Source organism: Camelus dromedarius, chromosome 29 (assembly GCF_036321535.1).
Source record: "Camelus dromedarius isolate mCamDro1 chromosome 29, mCamDro1.pat, whole genome shotgun sequence".
Lineage (NCBI taxonomy): Eukaryota > Metazoa > Chordata > Mammalia > Artiodactyla > Camelidae > Camelus > Camelus dromedarius.
Window position 1 is genome coordinate 21,666,712 of NC_087464.1, and position 17,555 is coordinate 21,684,266.

Below are 17,555 nucleotides of genomic sequence, written 5' to 3' on the forward strand. Positions count from 1 at the left end.
CTCTCGTTTATAAGCTGTCTGAATTTGGGCAAGTTATGTAACTTCTCTGTGCCTTAGCTTCCTCATCTGTAAAACAGGGATAATAATAGCATCTATCTCATAAGGTTTGTGAGGACGGAAGGGGTTTAATATGTGTAAAGTGTTAGAATGGTGCCTGACGTACAGCAATGCCATTATCGTGGTGATGAGTTGTACCCAGTAAACTTTAAGTGAACAGCTGCTTGGAGCTGGGGCAGGGCAGTCATGATAGGAGGGAATCAAACGGAGAAAGACCAGCAAGTTCAACCCTGAGGCTAGGAACCAGAGGCACTGCCTGGGGCTGTCCTCCTTGAGCCACCACACACAGTCCTGGGGGTACCTCTGCAGCTGTCACCTTTGCTGTGTCTCCTGTCCCCACCTGTACTGTCCAACAAGGCTGAGGGATTAATGGCCCTAAGCAAGGTTAGCTCCCTTGAGAAAAGACCCAAAGACAGCAACAAGATACAGAATTACTTTTGTGAGGGTGATTCAAACCATATGGCCCCAGACAAGTCACTCTGCCTTCCTGACGTCTTCTCTGTGCCTCAGTATCGCTATCTGTACAACAAGAGGGCTGAATTGGATGACCGCTCAGCTCGCTGCGTTCTAGGATTCTATGGTTCTAACACAGGACATCACTTTGCTGCTCTCTCACCCCATTGAAAGAAGGTTGAAATGCCAGTAACATTTAACTTCTACAAGTGTTTCACAGCAAGTGATTAAGACACACATCAAAAAGGGTTCAACTAGTCAGGCCCAGGCTGGTCACACAAAGCGGCCGCCTAGCCCCTCCATCCCCTCCCCTTCTGTGTCACCGTCACTGTCACTCCCCATCTCCGCCCTGCCATTTTCCTTGACCTATTAAGTACTACACCGTCCACAGAGCGCCTTCAGGGTGGCAGTTCTCTCCATTCAACTTGCCTGCTGACTCTCAGCCTTTCTCTGACCCCAACACCTGCCCACGCCTTCCTGCAGTCCTGGCCAAAGCCTCAGCAGCTTCTGGCCCCTTATGACACCCTCAGCCTCAGCTGTGCTCAGGGCAGCAGAGGGAGCGTGCCAGAGCTAACCACACATGTAGCCGACTTGCATGCCTGCCTGCTTTCTAGGACAGCCAAAGAGCCACCAGGAAGGCAAACGAGAAGCCAGAGCATTCTCTGGGCAGGATTTTAAACGTTTACAATAATATCAAATTATCTGTTAGAATAAGAAGCCACACTGTCTCAAAGCAGCTCCTCCACTTCCCTCTCTTTTACAGACATGAAGTCCTAGAAGCTGACAAAACCTTAAAATGAAATGGAAAATTAAATCTAACTTAAGCCAACTATGTTACACACTCAGCAGGCTCCGGTTTAAGTCAGGTCCACTTCTGTCACATCAGCTCTGGTTTTCTGAAGACTGGAGTGTATTTACGATAATACTCACGCTTCGTGGCCGCGCTTTTTTAACTCTAAATTTTCCAGTCTAGTTCCTTTCTCTCAACAACTACCTTACGTTGATTAGGCCGGTGGGAACATTCATGTTTACAATTTTGCCTTAAACACAGAGCCCTCTATGAACAAGACAGGCAAATGAAAAATACTAATTTTCACTTCTTAAAAAATTTTCTCTCTTCCTTTACAAAAAGATAGGCGTATTTCTGGTAATAGTTTTAAAGCTGTGGAAAGGCTTTATTACATATTTTATTACAGAATTAGAGAATTTCAAAAAATAATTGTTTGGAATCACAAATAGTTAAAAAGAAACATAATAATCATCCCATTAAAAAAAGCATTCTGGCTTCTGTTAGAACTTTTCCTCAAATTATGAAATGTAGCTCTCTATGCTTTCCGATGACTATTTATTAGCCATGGAATGTCTATGATTTCAGCTAAATACTTTGATGTAATTTTCCTTCTTACGACATGGTCATGACTCATTTCTTCTTCAACAGCTCAGTCATCTCAGGAACTACCTGCAAATTAAAAAAAAAAAAGTAGTTAAGCAACTTGAGCCTTTACTGTCACACAGCCACAGCTCCTTAAGGAGTACAAGGAGGCCCAAAGAAACAATGTGAATCACTACTGAAGCACAAAGCAGCCCCCCTCCCCCCGGAAGTCCCTGTTCTGCCATGGTCTCTCCTCCCATCCACGGGGAGACTGCAAACCTTGGGAGGGAGAGACCATCTTAGACACAAACTGGCATGGCCGAAAGCCACTTACGGCCTAGGAGCCTTTTTGACACAACCACAAACCTCAGAAAGGCACCAGAGAAAACAGAAGTCTAATTTTTCTTGTCTGTGTTGAGAGTAACGTATATTTTTTACTTCTGTGTGTTCCTGGCATTCGTCCTTCCCTTACTGCATTCCCGCCTTTCCTCCAAAGTCCACACCAGAGTCTCCTGCGTAGTCATGACTCCCATCAACCTCCTCCAGGAGCCGTTTTCTCACAGCTCCTTTGCTCACTCATCATTCAAGAGACACTGCAGTTGTTGCTCCTCAGCACATGCTACTACCTTTCTGCACATAAAAATGAGCTGCATGCTGAACGCTGCCTATCACCACCCTTTATTGAAGTCAAGGCCTTGTGCTAATGCAGTGGCCGGTCACAGTGAGGGAAACTGCCCGAGCTGGCTCCCACTTTAAAAAGGATTAATTACTAACTCTCAGTCTTGGCAGCTTAGTGGCTGCAACTGGAGCTTTCAGCGTGGAGCTGCTTTGTGACAGCCTGGACGACAGAGAGCGATTCGTGGGGACTGCAGGGGAACGTCACACAGAGCTCCCCCTAGGCCCAGCTGAGCCACTCATGTAAAATATCAATTACCCAGTCTTCCAAGGGGCTGTCGACTGCCCCAGCTCACAAAGATCCCAGTTGAACTCGCCACCAATGAATATAGCCTCTCAATTATTTAAGAGAGCTACATTTCCATTAGGTGGAAATAATGTGTTCGTACAAAATTTATTAAGGAAATTGTCGACATGTTGTTTCTTCCGAATGTCACTTTGTCTCCAGCCTATTAAAAGGCCCATGTTTACCACAGAGCCAGCAGGCATTAGCTCAGGGGCATTAAGTGCTGGCACCACTTCTCCCAGCATTCCTCTGTGGAGGGACCATGAGCTTATGCCAGTCATACAGATGACATGCTAAATGAGCCTCATGTGGGACCTACGTGTTTCACGAAAAATAGGCTAGAGCCCAACTTATTTTAAATAAAATATTAATCTGGTTTAGGACACACAGTTTTTAAAAACCTTACAGCATGTCCCCCTGCCACACTCCACAGAAAAGGGTTGCGGGCTTTTTTTCCTCTGCATCCTGTATATCCTTTTTTTTATTAGATCAACCTCAGACTTTCCTCGCAGACCACACAATGCCTTGGTTAGGGAAAAGAACATGCCAACTCAGTTTACTGGGTCTGATGGCCTGAGCACACTGAAAGATTTGAATTCCTATTTTCATTCTATTTTAGATACTGCAGAGGCAGTTCCCTTTCAGTAAGACAAAATGAGAGTGAATTTATGTTTAAAATAAGACAATCTAGGGGGAGGGTATAGCTCAGTGGTGGAGCGTGTGCTTAGCATGCACAAGGTCCTGGGTTCAATCCCCAGTACCTCCATTTAAATAAATAAATAAACCTAATTACCTACCCTCCCCCCACCAAAAACAAAAACAAAAACAAAAACAAGATAATCTACTGATAAAAGTCACAATACAATGATATTTCACTCATTTACTTAGTCCTTCCTCAGGATAAGCACTATAGGAGACAGAGAAGTTCAGGCCTGACTCCTGGCCACAGGGAGTTCCAACCAATATTTGGAGAGAACAGAGAGAGGCCTATGAACCATCCAATCAGAAATGTGCTCATCTTGTACTGTAAACAGAAGAGGATGAAAAGAATGGCACTAACTGTTCCAAATTCAGGAGTTCTGAGGAAAGTGAGACTGGTGCAGACTAGGAAAAATCAGAACATTAACACGGAGAAGGAAACGATTCCAGGCAAAAAATGAGGAGGCAGGCAAAGATAAACTCTGCAGGTTCCGGAGACAGTAAAGGGATTAGAATGACTCTAGTGAAGAGCACGCTGGGGAGAGGTGAAGAAAGGTTTAAAAAGACAGGAGGTATGCCAAGTCTAATCAATGGGAACAAAATAGTCTCTCCAACAGAGATGGTGCTGGGACAACTCGGTATCCACATGCAGAAGAATAATGCTGGACCCTCACCTCACACCATCTGTAAAAATTAATTCAAAATAGATCAACAACCTAATTATAAGAGCTAAAACCATAAAGCTATTAGAAGAAAACATAGGAGTACATCATCATGACCCTGGATCATAACAATGGATTCTTAGATATAACATCCAAAATACAAGTGACAAAAGAAAAAAAAAAAAGATGAACTAGACTTCATCAAAATGAAAAACTTTTGTGCATCAAAGGACGTTATCAAGCAAATGAAAAGACAATCTACAAAATGGGAGAAAATATTTAGAAATCATATGTTTGATAAAGGTTTAATATCCAGAATATATGAAGAACTCTTACAACTGAACAACAAAAAGACAAACCAATAAAAAAATGGACAAAGGACTTTAATAAACATTTTTCCAAAGAAGATATACAAATGACCAATAGGCACACATGAAAAATGCTCAATATCATTAGTCATCAGGGAGATGCAAATCAAAACCACAATAAGATACCATTTCATGGGGGAGAGTATAGCTCAGTGGTGGAGTGCCTGCCTAGCATGCACAAGGTCCTGGATTCAATCCCGGTATCTCTGTCAAATAATAAATAAATAAATAAAAAACCTAATTACCTACTCCCACCAAAAAAAAAAAAAAAAAAGATACCATTTCATGAACATTAGGATGGCTATGATAAAAGACTGCCACTACTGTTTGGACTAACACATAATATTTACCTCCTTGGTTAAATACATTTCTGGGTATTCTTTTTGTTGTGATTGTAAATGGGATTGTTTTCTTAATTCCTCTTTCTGTTAATATATTGGTAACATATTGAACTGCAACAGATTTTTGTATGTTGATTTTGCACCCTGAAACTTTATTCATTTATTATTTCTAATAGTTTTTTGGTGGTGTCTTTAGGTTTTTTTTTTTTTAATATAAAATCATGTCATCCATAAATAGTGACACTTTTACTTCTTCCTTTCCAATTTGGATGACTTTTCTTTCTTTTTCTTACCTAATTGTTCTGGCTAAGATTTCTAATACTGTTTGAATAAGAGTAGTGAGAGTGGGCATCCTTATCTTGATCCTGATTTTAGAAGGATAGTTTTGAGTTTTTCACCATTGAGTGTGATGTTAGTGGGTTTGCCATATGTTGCCTTTATTATTTTGAAGTACATTTCATCTATACCCACTTTATTGAAAGCTTTTATCATAAATGAATGTTGAATCTTATCAAGTGCTTTTTTTGCATCTACTTTTTAGCCTTCATTTTGTTAATGTTATATATCACATTAATTGATTTGTAGTTGTTGAACCATCCTTGCATTCCTGGCATTCTAGCTAAAGGCAAATAAACAGTTGCCATCATGGAACTGGCAGAAAAATGGATATACAGATCAATGGCAGTGAACAGAGAGCCCAGAAATAAATCCACACATATATGGAAAATTAATTTACAATGAAGGAGCAAAGGACATACAACGGAGAAAGAATAGTCTATTCAATAAATGGTGTTGGGAAAAATGGACAGTCACATGCAAAGAAATGAAACTAGACCACACCATACACAAAAATCAACTCAAAATAGATCAAAGACTTGAATGTAAGACCTAAAACCATGAAACTACTAGAAGAAAACATAGGCAGTATGCTCCTTGACATTGGTCTTAGCAATATCTTTCCATATGTACCTCTTGAGGCAAGGGAAACAAAAGCAAAAATAAACAAATGGCAAACTAAAAAGCTTCTGCACAGCAAAGGAAATCAAGATGAAAAGAAAACCTATCATAAAGGAGAAGATATCTGCAAATCAGCAAATCATATATCCAACAGGGGTTAACATCCAAAAAATATATAAAGAACTCATAGACCTCAGTAAAAAAAAAAAAAATCCTGATTAAAAAATGGCCAGAGGAGCTGAAAAGACATTTTTCCAATGAAGACACACAGATGGCCAAGAGGCACATGGAAAAATGTTCAACATCACTAATTATTAGGCACTTGCAAATCAAAACCACAATGAGATATCTCACGTCTCTTAGAATGGCTATTACCAAAAACCCAAGAAATAGCAAGTGTTGGTAAGAATGTGGAGAAAAGGAAACCCTCATGCACTGTTGGTAGGAATATAAATTGGTACAGCCATTATGGAAAACAGTATGGGGAGTCCTGAAAAAGAACAGAACAGAACTACCACATGAACTAGCTATCCCACTGCTGGGTATTTATCCAAAGAATATAAAAACACTAACTTGAAAGGCTATATGGGGACCCCTAGGTTCATCGCGCCATATTTACAATAGCCAAGATAAGGAAACAACTTAAGTCGCCATCAGTGGATGAATGGATAAAGAAGATGTGGTGTGTACACACACACACACACACAGAGGAATACTACTCAACCATAAGAAAGAATGAAATCTTGTCATTTGTGATGATATGGATGGACCTTGAGGGTATTATGCTAAGTGAAATAAATCAGAAGGAGAAAGGTGATTTCATCCATATGTGGAATATAAAAAACAAAAAAGTAAAATGAACACACCAAATAAAAACAAACATGTACAATCGGAGAACAGAGTAGTGGTTATCAGAGGGGAAGGGGCTGGGGGGGAGGGTGCAATGGGTAAAGGAGATCAACTGTATGATGACAGGAAACTAAATTTCTGGTGATGAGCTCGCTGTAAGGTATATAAAAGTACAAACAGAATGTTATACACCTGAAACATACATAGTGTTATAAACCAGTGTTACCGCAATAAAAAATAATAAATTAAAAAAAAAAAGGTGGGTTTCTTAAAACACCAAAAATAAGTTGAGAATCTCAGGCTGGAGATCAGTTGACTACATGATTTTTGAGGTCCTTTTCCACTTTGACTGTCCTAGGATTCTCACTGAGATACCTCTTTGAGCACACATACACACACACACAAAATAAACATAGACACTCCCGTGTCAAACCTGGGAGCTGCCCTTAATACAAGAGTCACAATGTGTGGGACGCCACTGCGTCAATCATTGCTATGAAAATGTTCCTGCCCCAAGGCAGGTGTGCACTGTATGAAAATCACGAATTTCCAACTCTTCATTCCTATATCAAGTAAGCCCTGTATGTGAGTTGCAACACACAGTACAGACAGACAGAAAAACATACCTCAAAATAAACAAAATTACCTATAAACTTACTAAAATATTCTCTTGAGGAAAAATAAAAGGCCAACTACAGTAGATGTCTGTTTGCATATGTGTGAACATGATAACAAGGTTAGGGTTCAGAAAGTGCTGTATCTCACTGCAACTAAATGCTTATTATTACTTGAACAAAGTTATCCTTATAAAGAAATACAAAAAAATCTCTCTTTTTCAAACTAACTTTCCCTCCCACTGGGGTATTTTAGTGGTCCAATGACTGCCACTACTGTTTATTCTTACATAGCTGGGCCAGGTCACAGGAGCAGCTAACCTACCTTAACCCTAAATTTCAGACACACAACCCCAGGATCACAGAAGAGGGGCTGTATTCTTCCCATGCAAGATTCAGGCTATTTTGTGAGGAGGTTCCCAGGGGAAGGATGCCCTATGCTGATTCAGGCCAACAGCCCCAATCTAGTCTCTGCACACAATCTGGGCCATTACTGAGTAATTACTGAGCATTTGAAGGGTCCATCCTTCAGTGAGCATGAACATACACTTCAAAGTGCAGATGTGCTCTCAAGTGCACTCATTAGTTTATCCGGGTCAGATACAGTGCTGGTGAAACCATGGTAAAGGGGGTATCCTCTTGCTGGGAAGACCACCCTTGGCTCTGTTCTAAGGCTGCAGCCTCTCCATTAAGGCCCACAGCAGCTTGTTATAGTTCTGTGGGAGGGGTTCCTCACTCTAACAAATCCAGGGTTGAATGCTACTTTCTGAGCCTCAATTCCTGCATGAGTGATTTCTGCACAAGGTAACCTGGAAGCTCGTAGACAGGTCCTCAGGGACAAAAAGAGGCCAGGTTCTGCAAAGCTTTGACCTTTAAATGTGCCAAATGAATATCAGGTGCTCAACAATATCACTAAAATAATTTCTCTCATGGGGAGGGCAAATACAGGGGTGGTCAGCACGGTAGGAAGAACACTCAAAAAAGTGAAGAGTATGAGGAGGGGGAAATAAGTGTTCTTTCCTACAGTTGTCACTGTAAGGAAGGCCTTTAACTGTCAAACACAGCAAGCAGAGCATACTTGTTGAGTCAGATAAGGTGGACTTGAGTGCCCACTTATCCCATGAAAAGCTATAGTGTCATTGGTAAATCTCTGAAGGAGGGGATTTGATGTCAATTTCTTTAAGGTACCTGCCAAATATGATTCCAGGTTATAATTACTTGAATCATTTCAAATCGTGTCTAACTTAGCAAATGAGATGCCAAGAGCCATGTGGATTTTTGGTAGACAGTACAGACTTCTTAAAGGGAAAGTTATAATGCTCTATATAAACATCATGTATTAATCAGGACAACTCACTTTCAGTAGTTCAAAATTGTGCAAATATATTATGTATACATACACAGACAGACACACAATACACACACCGTGTTTTCCTGAAACAGCTTCATCCATGATCAACTCCTAGAGGTTCTTTTTTTTTTTTAACATTTTTTTATTGATTTATAATCATTTTATAATGTTGTGTCAAATTCCTAGAGGTTCTTAGAAGACAATCTGGATAACAGCCATCACTCTGAAGGCCACCTTACCTTAAATAAATCTGCAACTATTCCATAATCAGCCACTTGAAAAATTGGAGCTTCTGGGTCTTTGTTAATAGCCACAATTATCTGTGAAACAAAAACAAAGAGTTTGGCCTTTATTAAGAAAACATATCACACAGATTGATGGTTCTATTCTACCTTCCCTAACAACAAATTTATATTCTTAAAAATGTCCACTAAATAAGATGAGTTTGATTCATTTGTGCCAATATTGTAAATTTAGAAATTTCTGGGTTGGAACATAACAAAATCATATTCCACACCCCCCCCACCATTGCAATATTAAAAAGTGTTTCAAATCATTATTTTCTTTAAGGTCTTTTCTGACTTACAAAAAAAATGTTTCATATAAGTAACAAATCAGAGGAGAGGATTCTGGGAAGATGGCCAAGTAGGAAGCATCAGGAAACTGTCTCCCCACCTACACGACAACTGAACTGGCAAAATCTTTCTAATGTCACCATTTTAGAACCCTGGAGTCTCTTAAAGGTTTGTAACTTCCAGAGGAAGACCTGCACAGTAAACTGCAGCTCTTAGCCCAATAGTCGCTATGCATCCCCCACACCGAGCCCTGGTGGCAGGCACCTGTGCACATGTTCCTGGAGCAAACTGCATAGAGCTTAGAGGACCCAGTCCTCCAAACATTGGAGATCTGTGCTCTGATCACAGAATGCTGCTCCTCATCACAAAGATGCCAAGAGGAGGGTGGCTATTGCTGTTGCACCTCCTCCATTGTTCATGTCCTTCCTCCTCCAGTCAGGATTATTTCCAGGGGATTTAAAGAGTCAATGCACTCTTTCTGTCCCGACTTCATTTTCCTCTCTTCCCCCTTTTGGGACCCACACACTAAAGAGTAGGACATTCAAAAGAAACTGCATACATGGGGGAAACTACAAAGTGACCACACATGACCAGGAAAAGGGACAGGCTCAGAAAAGACCTAAGAAGACCTGAAGTTTATTCTTCAAGTTAATCCCTGCCACAGAGACAGCCTATAACAAAAAAACCAAAACAGAAACAAACAAAAAAAAACCCAAAATGCCACCAAAATAAACAAAAACAATAGCAACCCCCTACCCCTGCCGCAGCACAACCTGGGGAAAGAGGAGAATCTAATTTCCACAGATACCACATAATAAGATTCAAACGTCTAGTTTTCAACAAAAAAATTCACAAGACATATAAAGAAAAAGGAAAGTATGGCTCACTCAAAGGAAAAAAATCAACAGAAACTATCCCTAAAAAAGACCTGATAGAAGATCTACTAGACAAAGACTTTAAAATAACCATCTTAAAGATGCTAAAAGAATAAATGGAAGATGTGGAGAAAGTCAAGAAAACTATGTATGAACCAGATGGAAATATAAAGAGACAGAAAACCTAAAAAGAAACCAAAAAGAAATTCTGGAGCTGAAAAGTACAAAAACTGAAATAAAAAACTCACTAGAGGAACCCAAAGGCAGAAGAATCAATCTGAAGATAGGACAATGGAAATTACCAAGTCTGAAGAACAGAAAGAAAAATGATTTAAGAAAAGTGAACATAGCCTAAAGGACCTGTGGACCACTATCAAGCAGACCAAAATACTTATGGTGGGAGTCCCAGAAGGAGAAGAGAAAGAATATTTAAAGAAATAATGGCTGAAAACTTCCCAAATCTGATGAAAGACACAAATACAAATACCCAAGAAGCTCAGCAAACTTCAAGTAAGATGAACTCAGAGACCCACATCTGAGACACATTATAATCAAACTTTCAAAAGCCAAAGGTAAAGAGAGAATTTTTAAAACAGGAAGAGAGAATTGACTTATTACATACAAGGGATCCTCAATAAGATTACTGGTAGATTTCACACCAGAAACTTTGGAGGCCAAAAGGCAGTGAGCTGATATATTCAAAGTGCTGAAAGAAAAAAACTGTTGATCAATAATTCTACATCCATCAAAATGTCCTTCCAATGACTTTTACAGAAATTGAAAAAACCATCCTGAAATTCGTATGCACTCTCAAGGGACCCAAAATAGGACATACAGACCAATGGAATAGAAGAGAGAGCCCAGATATAAACCCTCACATACATGGTTGAATGATTTTTGACAAGGGTATCAAGATCATTCAATGGGGAAAGGATAGCCTTTTCAGAAAAATGGTGTTGGGAAAACCGAATATCCACATATAAAAGAATGAAGATGGCCTCTTACCTAACATCATATAGAAAAACTAACTCAAAATGGATCAAAGATTTGAACACTATATCTAAAACTATAAAATCTCGGATGAAAAACATAGGGTAAAAGTTGCATGATGTTGGTTATGGCAATGATTTATTGGATATTATATCAAAGGCACAGACAATAAAAGAAAAAACAAACTGAACTTAATGGAAATTTTAAAAATTTGTGGATCAAAAAAGCACTATAACAGAGTAGAAAGGTAACTCAGAGAATGGGAGAAAATACTTGTAAATAATATAACTGATAAGGGATTAATATACAAAGTACATTAGAAAAAAAACAACTACTAGCTGGGAGGGAATAGCTCAAGTGGTACAGTGCATGCTTAGCATGCATGAGGCCCTGGGTTCCATCCCCAGTACCTCTATCAAAAACAAACAAACAAACCTAATTATCCACCCCCCCCCCAAAACTACTAAACTCAACAACAAAAAACAACCTGATTCAAGAACTGGACGAATGACCTGAATAGCCACTTTTCCAAAGAAGATACACAAATGGTCAATAAGCACATGAAAAAAGGCACAACATCACTGATCACTTGGGAAATGCAAATCAAAACTACAATGAGATAACACCTCATACCCATTAGGATCGCTACTATCAAAAAAAAAGACAACAAGTGTTGATGAGGGTGTGGAAAAACAGAAACCTTTGTGTATTGTTGGTGGGAATGCAAAACGGTACAGCTGCTGTGGAAAATGTTATGATGGTTCCTCAAAAAATTAAAAACAGAATTACCCTATGATCCATCAATTTCACTTCCGGATATATACCCAAAAGAATTGCAAATAGGATCTTAAAAACATATTTGTACACCCATGTTCACAGCAGCATTACTCACAATAGATAAAAATGGAAAGCAACCCATGTCCGTCAATGGATAAATAGATAAACAAAATGTGTTATATATATTAAATGGAATATTATTCAGCCTAAACATGAAGGAAATTCTGACATATGCTACAACATGGATAAACCCTAAGGACATTATGCTAAGTGAAATAAGCCAGTCACAAAAAGACTAATACTGTATGATTCTATTTATACGAGGTATTTAGAATAGTACAAAGCACAGAGAAAGAAGTGGAACTGTGACTGCCAGGATCTGGAGAGTGCAGGGGGAGAGATTGGGAAATTATTGCTTAATGGGTATAGAGTTTCAGTTTTACAAGATGAGAAGAGTTCTGGAGATGGACAGTGGTGATGGGTGCACACCATTATGAATGTATTTAACACCACTGATAATGCGTACACGATGCTTAATTACACACTTAAAAATGGTTAAGATACTAAATTTTATGTTATGTGTATTTTACCACACAAAAATAAAATTTTAAGTGCAGTGTACCAAAAAAGTTGATTTTCTATATATAAATTACATCTCAATAATGTGACTTAAACGAATCAAATATAACTGGGAAGTTTTGCAGGTCATCGAAAATTTTTAGATACACTAAATAAAAACCATGGATGAAAAATTAAGTAACTTATTTTACATTTGGTGTGCTTCATCCAATAAGATAGTTCTATTAGAAGTCTACTTTATCAAATCATCAGGAGACACGTATTATGATTATAGTCAATCCCCAGCTTATTTCACTTATAAAATAATGTTTTCTAAATCCTATTAATAATACATAAATTTAAAGTTATGAATATAAATGTTAGATTTCAACTTTAAAAAATAACAAATCCATACCCCAATTCACAGCCTAAATAGCTCAGATTATATATCCTCCACATACTGCATTCCATTTAGTATTTTTAAATTATTTTCCTGGGTCTCCTGTTAGAATACGAAGGTTAACTATTTAGTCAGCCTGTTAGTAAAGATGAACTTTAAAAAGTTTAAGTCCTGATATATGCAGAAAATAAATGTAATAAAACAAATTACCACATCTCCTACAAAAACTACCAAAAAGTTCCTTTTATCACCCATAAAAATTTTAAATGTAAAAGGTTATAAAGACAGATCAGGAACAGATTAAGGAGAAACAGTCACTAAAAAGGGTGCTGGGTTTACCATTATTCTATTAACAACAGATTTATTTATATACTTCAAATAGTTTGGTATTCCCCATACATGCTCTTAACACCACTGCAATTAATGTAAAATTAAGAGTTTTGACTCTATCATAGTGTTATTTTAATAGACAGATTATAATAATTCAAGTCTCTGAAAGCAAAATTAGGTTTCTCCTGCTTATTACTCTATCTCATGAAAACAGGTGGAACACATTTTTAAAGTATTTTGATATAGTCTGACTTAAAATGTAGGCTATATGACATATGCTTAATTTCCCTAGAGTGGCCTCGAGGAGCCCCTCAAAGAGATAGGCAGAATATACCAGAATATCTGAGACTGGAGTACAGTGTAGTCCAGGTAACTATCGATCCAGAGTAACATGCCATATATATTAAAGTGTGGTCAGAGACAATAAACGATGGTTTCAATATGAGCCTCAAATCCAAAGTCACAAGGACAAACATTTTGAATCACAGGCATTGATTTGCATCGAGGTGTTTCTCTTCTGGGAATATGTAGCCTGCTTCACAGCTACCAGCAGAGATTTATTTAACGATGGTTAATGATTTTCCTGGAGGCCACCTAGTCAAACATCTGACAGTTTAATCATCTGAAAGCTTTTTCATCCTACTATATAAAAGTTATTTTTAAAGAAAGAGCACATAATTGTGGGAAAGGAACCACTAAAGTATTTAAGAAATACTAAAATATTTAAAGTATTTGGGCTGGTTACAGATTTTCAGATTATAAAAAGAATATTCCTGAAGTATCCACTGTAAATAACTATGATAAAATCTTGCTTGCAATCTAGAGCCCTTTTAATACGTCCTTATAAATTCACACCCTTCTTACCTTACAGATCTTTTAAAGCACAGATTGTATTCAACCATATTAATATGTGTATGGTTCAATTAAATTTCATATTCTTTCAACCATACCACAATGCCAATTAAAACTGCAGCTTATATGTAATGCAACTATCAGATTTAAACCAACCACTTGAATGTTCCTATTTTAGATTAACCAAAATTGCCCCGAGACTCTTGTGTCTCCCACTCAAGATAGTGATGACAGGGACTATGTCTTTTTCATTTAAGCATCCCCAGCATCTAGTACAAAGTACGTGCTAAATAAATATTTGTTGACTGGATGGAGAGAAAAAGTCTTGGCTCAAGTTTATTCTTATGGGTTGCTCCCTAACGGTGGTCTCCTTACTTCAATGGTTCCCTTTTTGCTTTGACATACACTGTCTAGTCCATCTCTCCCCCAATCCAGCCCTGCCGGCATGGAATGAGAACTTCCACCAGGATCATCTTGGCAAGCAGAGTCTTTTATTTGAGAGAAGCTGAATTCTAGGTATGTCTGAACTGGCCCAGCTAAAAATATTTTTTAAGGTTGCTGGTGTTGGGAGTGGCTTTTTTCCCTTTAATGCAGCAATAACATTTCTCCCACTGGCACTGCTGTTTTCAGAACTCAGTGAAGAAACCTGCCATCCAACTGTGAAATCTGACTGATTTTGGGCCAATTCATTTAGAGGTTACAAGGAGGTAGTGCATGCATCTTTTCAAGTTAGAAGTTAAACCTGTTAAAAGTTTTATTACCTTTTATATCAAACTTCCATCTGAATGGATAAAAGCAGGAGTGTCAGAGGCATCTCTGACTTCATGAAGACCAAGTTCATAATTCAAACTGTGCATTGTTATGCATGAATTAACGTGTCATGTTCTGAAATATATGTTCACGGGGTCATTACTTCCAGAGAGTCCAAGTAGCAATAGCAAGCTAAAACCAAGTGTTTCCTCTATACACTGTACTGTTGACAATTACTGAGGTTTTAAGACAATCTAACCCAAAATGTGTCAGTCACGGTTTAGTAACAGCCCAAGCACAGGAGACCTGCTGATTTATGACGGTTGGGACTGTTAGGGGACTAGGGTGAAGCCGTCAGAGATTTAGGCATTAGAACCTCACAAACTAGTTAGATGTCAGAACATCATCACATTATTTTCACCCCACATTTACCATCCCCTGTCAGATCTGAAAGGTATCTGAGAGATCATCCTCCAACACAGCATTCGGCAGACAAAGAACCGAGGTACAAATAGGACGCGTCACATGGTGAATTGGGCAGTGAAGCTGGAATTCAGGTTCAAACCTTTTTCCACGACACAGCATTGCCTCGCCCACCCACTGGCAAGTCTTCAGGCAGTGTACAGTGGCTTATGCTTCTTTCAGTTCCTAGATTTGTGTTAATGTGAATGGTTCAACTACACACACTGTAACTACATGCAAACATAATACTATGAAACTGAAATTTTAAAACATGAAAACTTTGCCTCTTAGCATCATTATTGTTGTGTAGTTTGTTACCTTGCTGTCTTTCATTCCTGCTAAATGTTGGATGGCTCCAGATATTCCTACGGCAATATAAAGTTCCTGGAACAAAAGACACCACATCGTTAATGTGCATTACTCTATTACACCTTCCAAAGTATTCGCTACTAGCAAGTCAAATCTTAAATCAGAGATATTTTAAATAAAATAGATGTAATCTATATTACTTATGCTTTCCTCCTTTCCTGATCTCCCTAACTCATAGCCCTCCTTTCCCTCTGAATAACTAACTACAGTAGTGGTATAATAATAAATATGTGGATAATGAGAACTGTTGGGCATTAACTGTGTGTCAACTGCTGTGCTAAGCATTTTACATCAACTGTTTCACTTAATCTCACAATTTCCTGTGAGGCAGCACTTTTTATCTGTGCTTCTTATTTGGATATCACACTTCAACTAACCACTTGGTATGTATCCATTCACAATATACACACACTGCATATTAACATATACACTTAATACATATTAAAATATTTCCTGACTTAGTTGTTTGCCTTCTCACAGATCTTTGTTGAAACAATCATTAGGATATATTTATTACGCTTTATATTTAGAAAAACCAACAATACAAATCAGTCTTAAGAGGTTCTAAACACACACACAATCTCCTTAATAAAAAACAACAAATTCTCAGAGGCACAGACCGAACCTAACACGAGGGCCCACTGCACTGCAGTTCCTAAGCAGACGTTGACAATATTTGCACCTCATCCCCTCCACACTCTGCCCCCGCTAACTACAAAGGGAATGACGACTGACTGCTGCTCTCTCTTCCTTTATCTAAAAATTTTAAAGTATCCATGTTTGAACATTAAAACTTATCATTGTGGAAAGCTGATTTAATAAGTGCTTAATTAAAAGAGCTTAGCTGCTCTATTCTGTCTGCTAGGGATAATTAAAGCTTCAGCTGAAAAGTTTTTCCCACACATAAACTGAACTAGCAAGTCCTGGCTTGGGTAGTGGGTGCAGCTACCATGTAACCAGACAGACACTACACCCCTGTCACAACCAACAGTGAAGTCTCTCCTCACTATGAATAATGCGGAAGGCTCTGTCACACTCAATTTTATTATAGGCAGCTGCTTTAAAGTCAATGACAGTGTCAGGTGGTCCCATTTTGTTTTCTGCACTGCCACATAATCTAACAAATGCTCACCCAAAAATAAGAGAGTATTTCAACTAGGATCTGAGATTAATGTCTTTGCTACCAAATGCTATGATTTTTCATAACACCTAAGTGTGTGTGGCCATATACAAGTCAATCCTCCCACCTTTCAGTTTCCCCAATTATAAACAGAGGAGGTACAGCCCCAGCATTGGAGCTTTTAGAAAGAGCTTCCCAGGATGCTCTAATGTACAGCTAGAGCTGAGAACCACTAAAACAGATGATCCTCAGCTCTTGTGCAGCTTGAAACCTATAACTCTATCCAGCACATTGATGGTACATCCCAGGGTCTTATCTTTAAAGGCATGAAGTGTCCACTGCTTCTAGGGAGCAAGATACCTCTGTGTACCCTAGAAAAGGAAACAAACTAGTTCCCAGTGTGAGTTATCAGCTAAAAATGAACTGGGCTTATTTTTTGATTCAATTTGCTCTACAGTTACCATCAAAAGCCTGAAGATAAGAAACAGCAATTTGGCCTAAAGAGACTGAGTCTTAGGGTGCGGAGGTATACTGCGGAAAGTAAAATGCATGGGTGAGGATAAAAGGAATCCCATGCTCCAGAATTCTATCTTAAATGTATCAAATTTGTCAATTATGGCCATCCTCAATTGGACAAGGCAGTAAGGCCCGTCATTATCCTGTCTTATCAGACATGAACCCTTTACATGAGTGGTAAACAAGCTTTTTTCTTTGAAAAAGCACCACTATTTTCCATTGAAGATTTTACAGGTAACACTAATTGATAATTTTAACATCATTTCAATTTCTGACTAGCATTTCTTTCATGAAAGA

General features: G+C 38.5%; 1 protein-coding gene across 1 annotated transcript in view; it reads right to left on the reverse strand.

The window, feature by feature from the left end:
* Positions 1-1,661: 1,661 nt before the first annotated feature.
* The window catches only part of ETFA (electron transfer flavoprotein subunit alpha), a 61,666-nt gene continuing 45,772 nt past the window's right edge, over positions 1,662-17,555 (reverse strand). The window contains exons 10-12 of the mRNA XM_031440763.2: positions 15,572-15,637; positions 8,924-9,004; positions 1,662-1,969 (exon numbers count right to left, since the gene is read on the reverse strand). Coding sequence (XP_031296623.1) covers positions 1,931-1,969; positions 8,924-9,004; positions 15,572-15,637 — 186 coding nt within the window. The 3' untranslated portion in view covers positions 1,662-1,930. The remainder of the gene's footprint in view (positions 1,970-8,923; positions 9,005-15,571; positions 15,638-17,555) is intronic.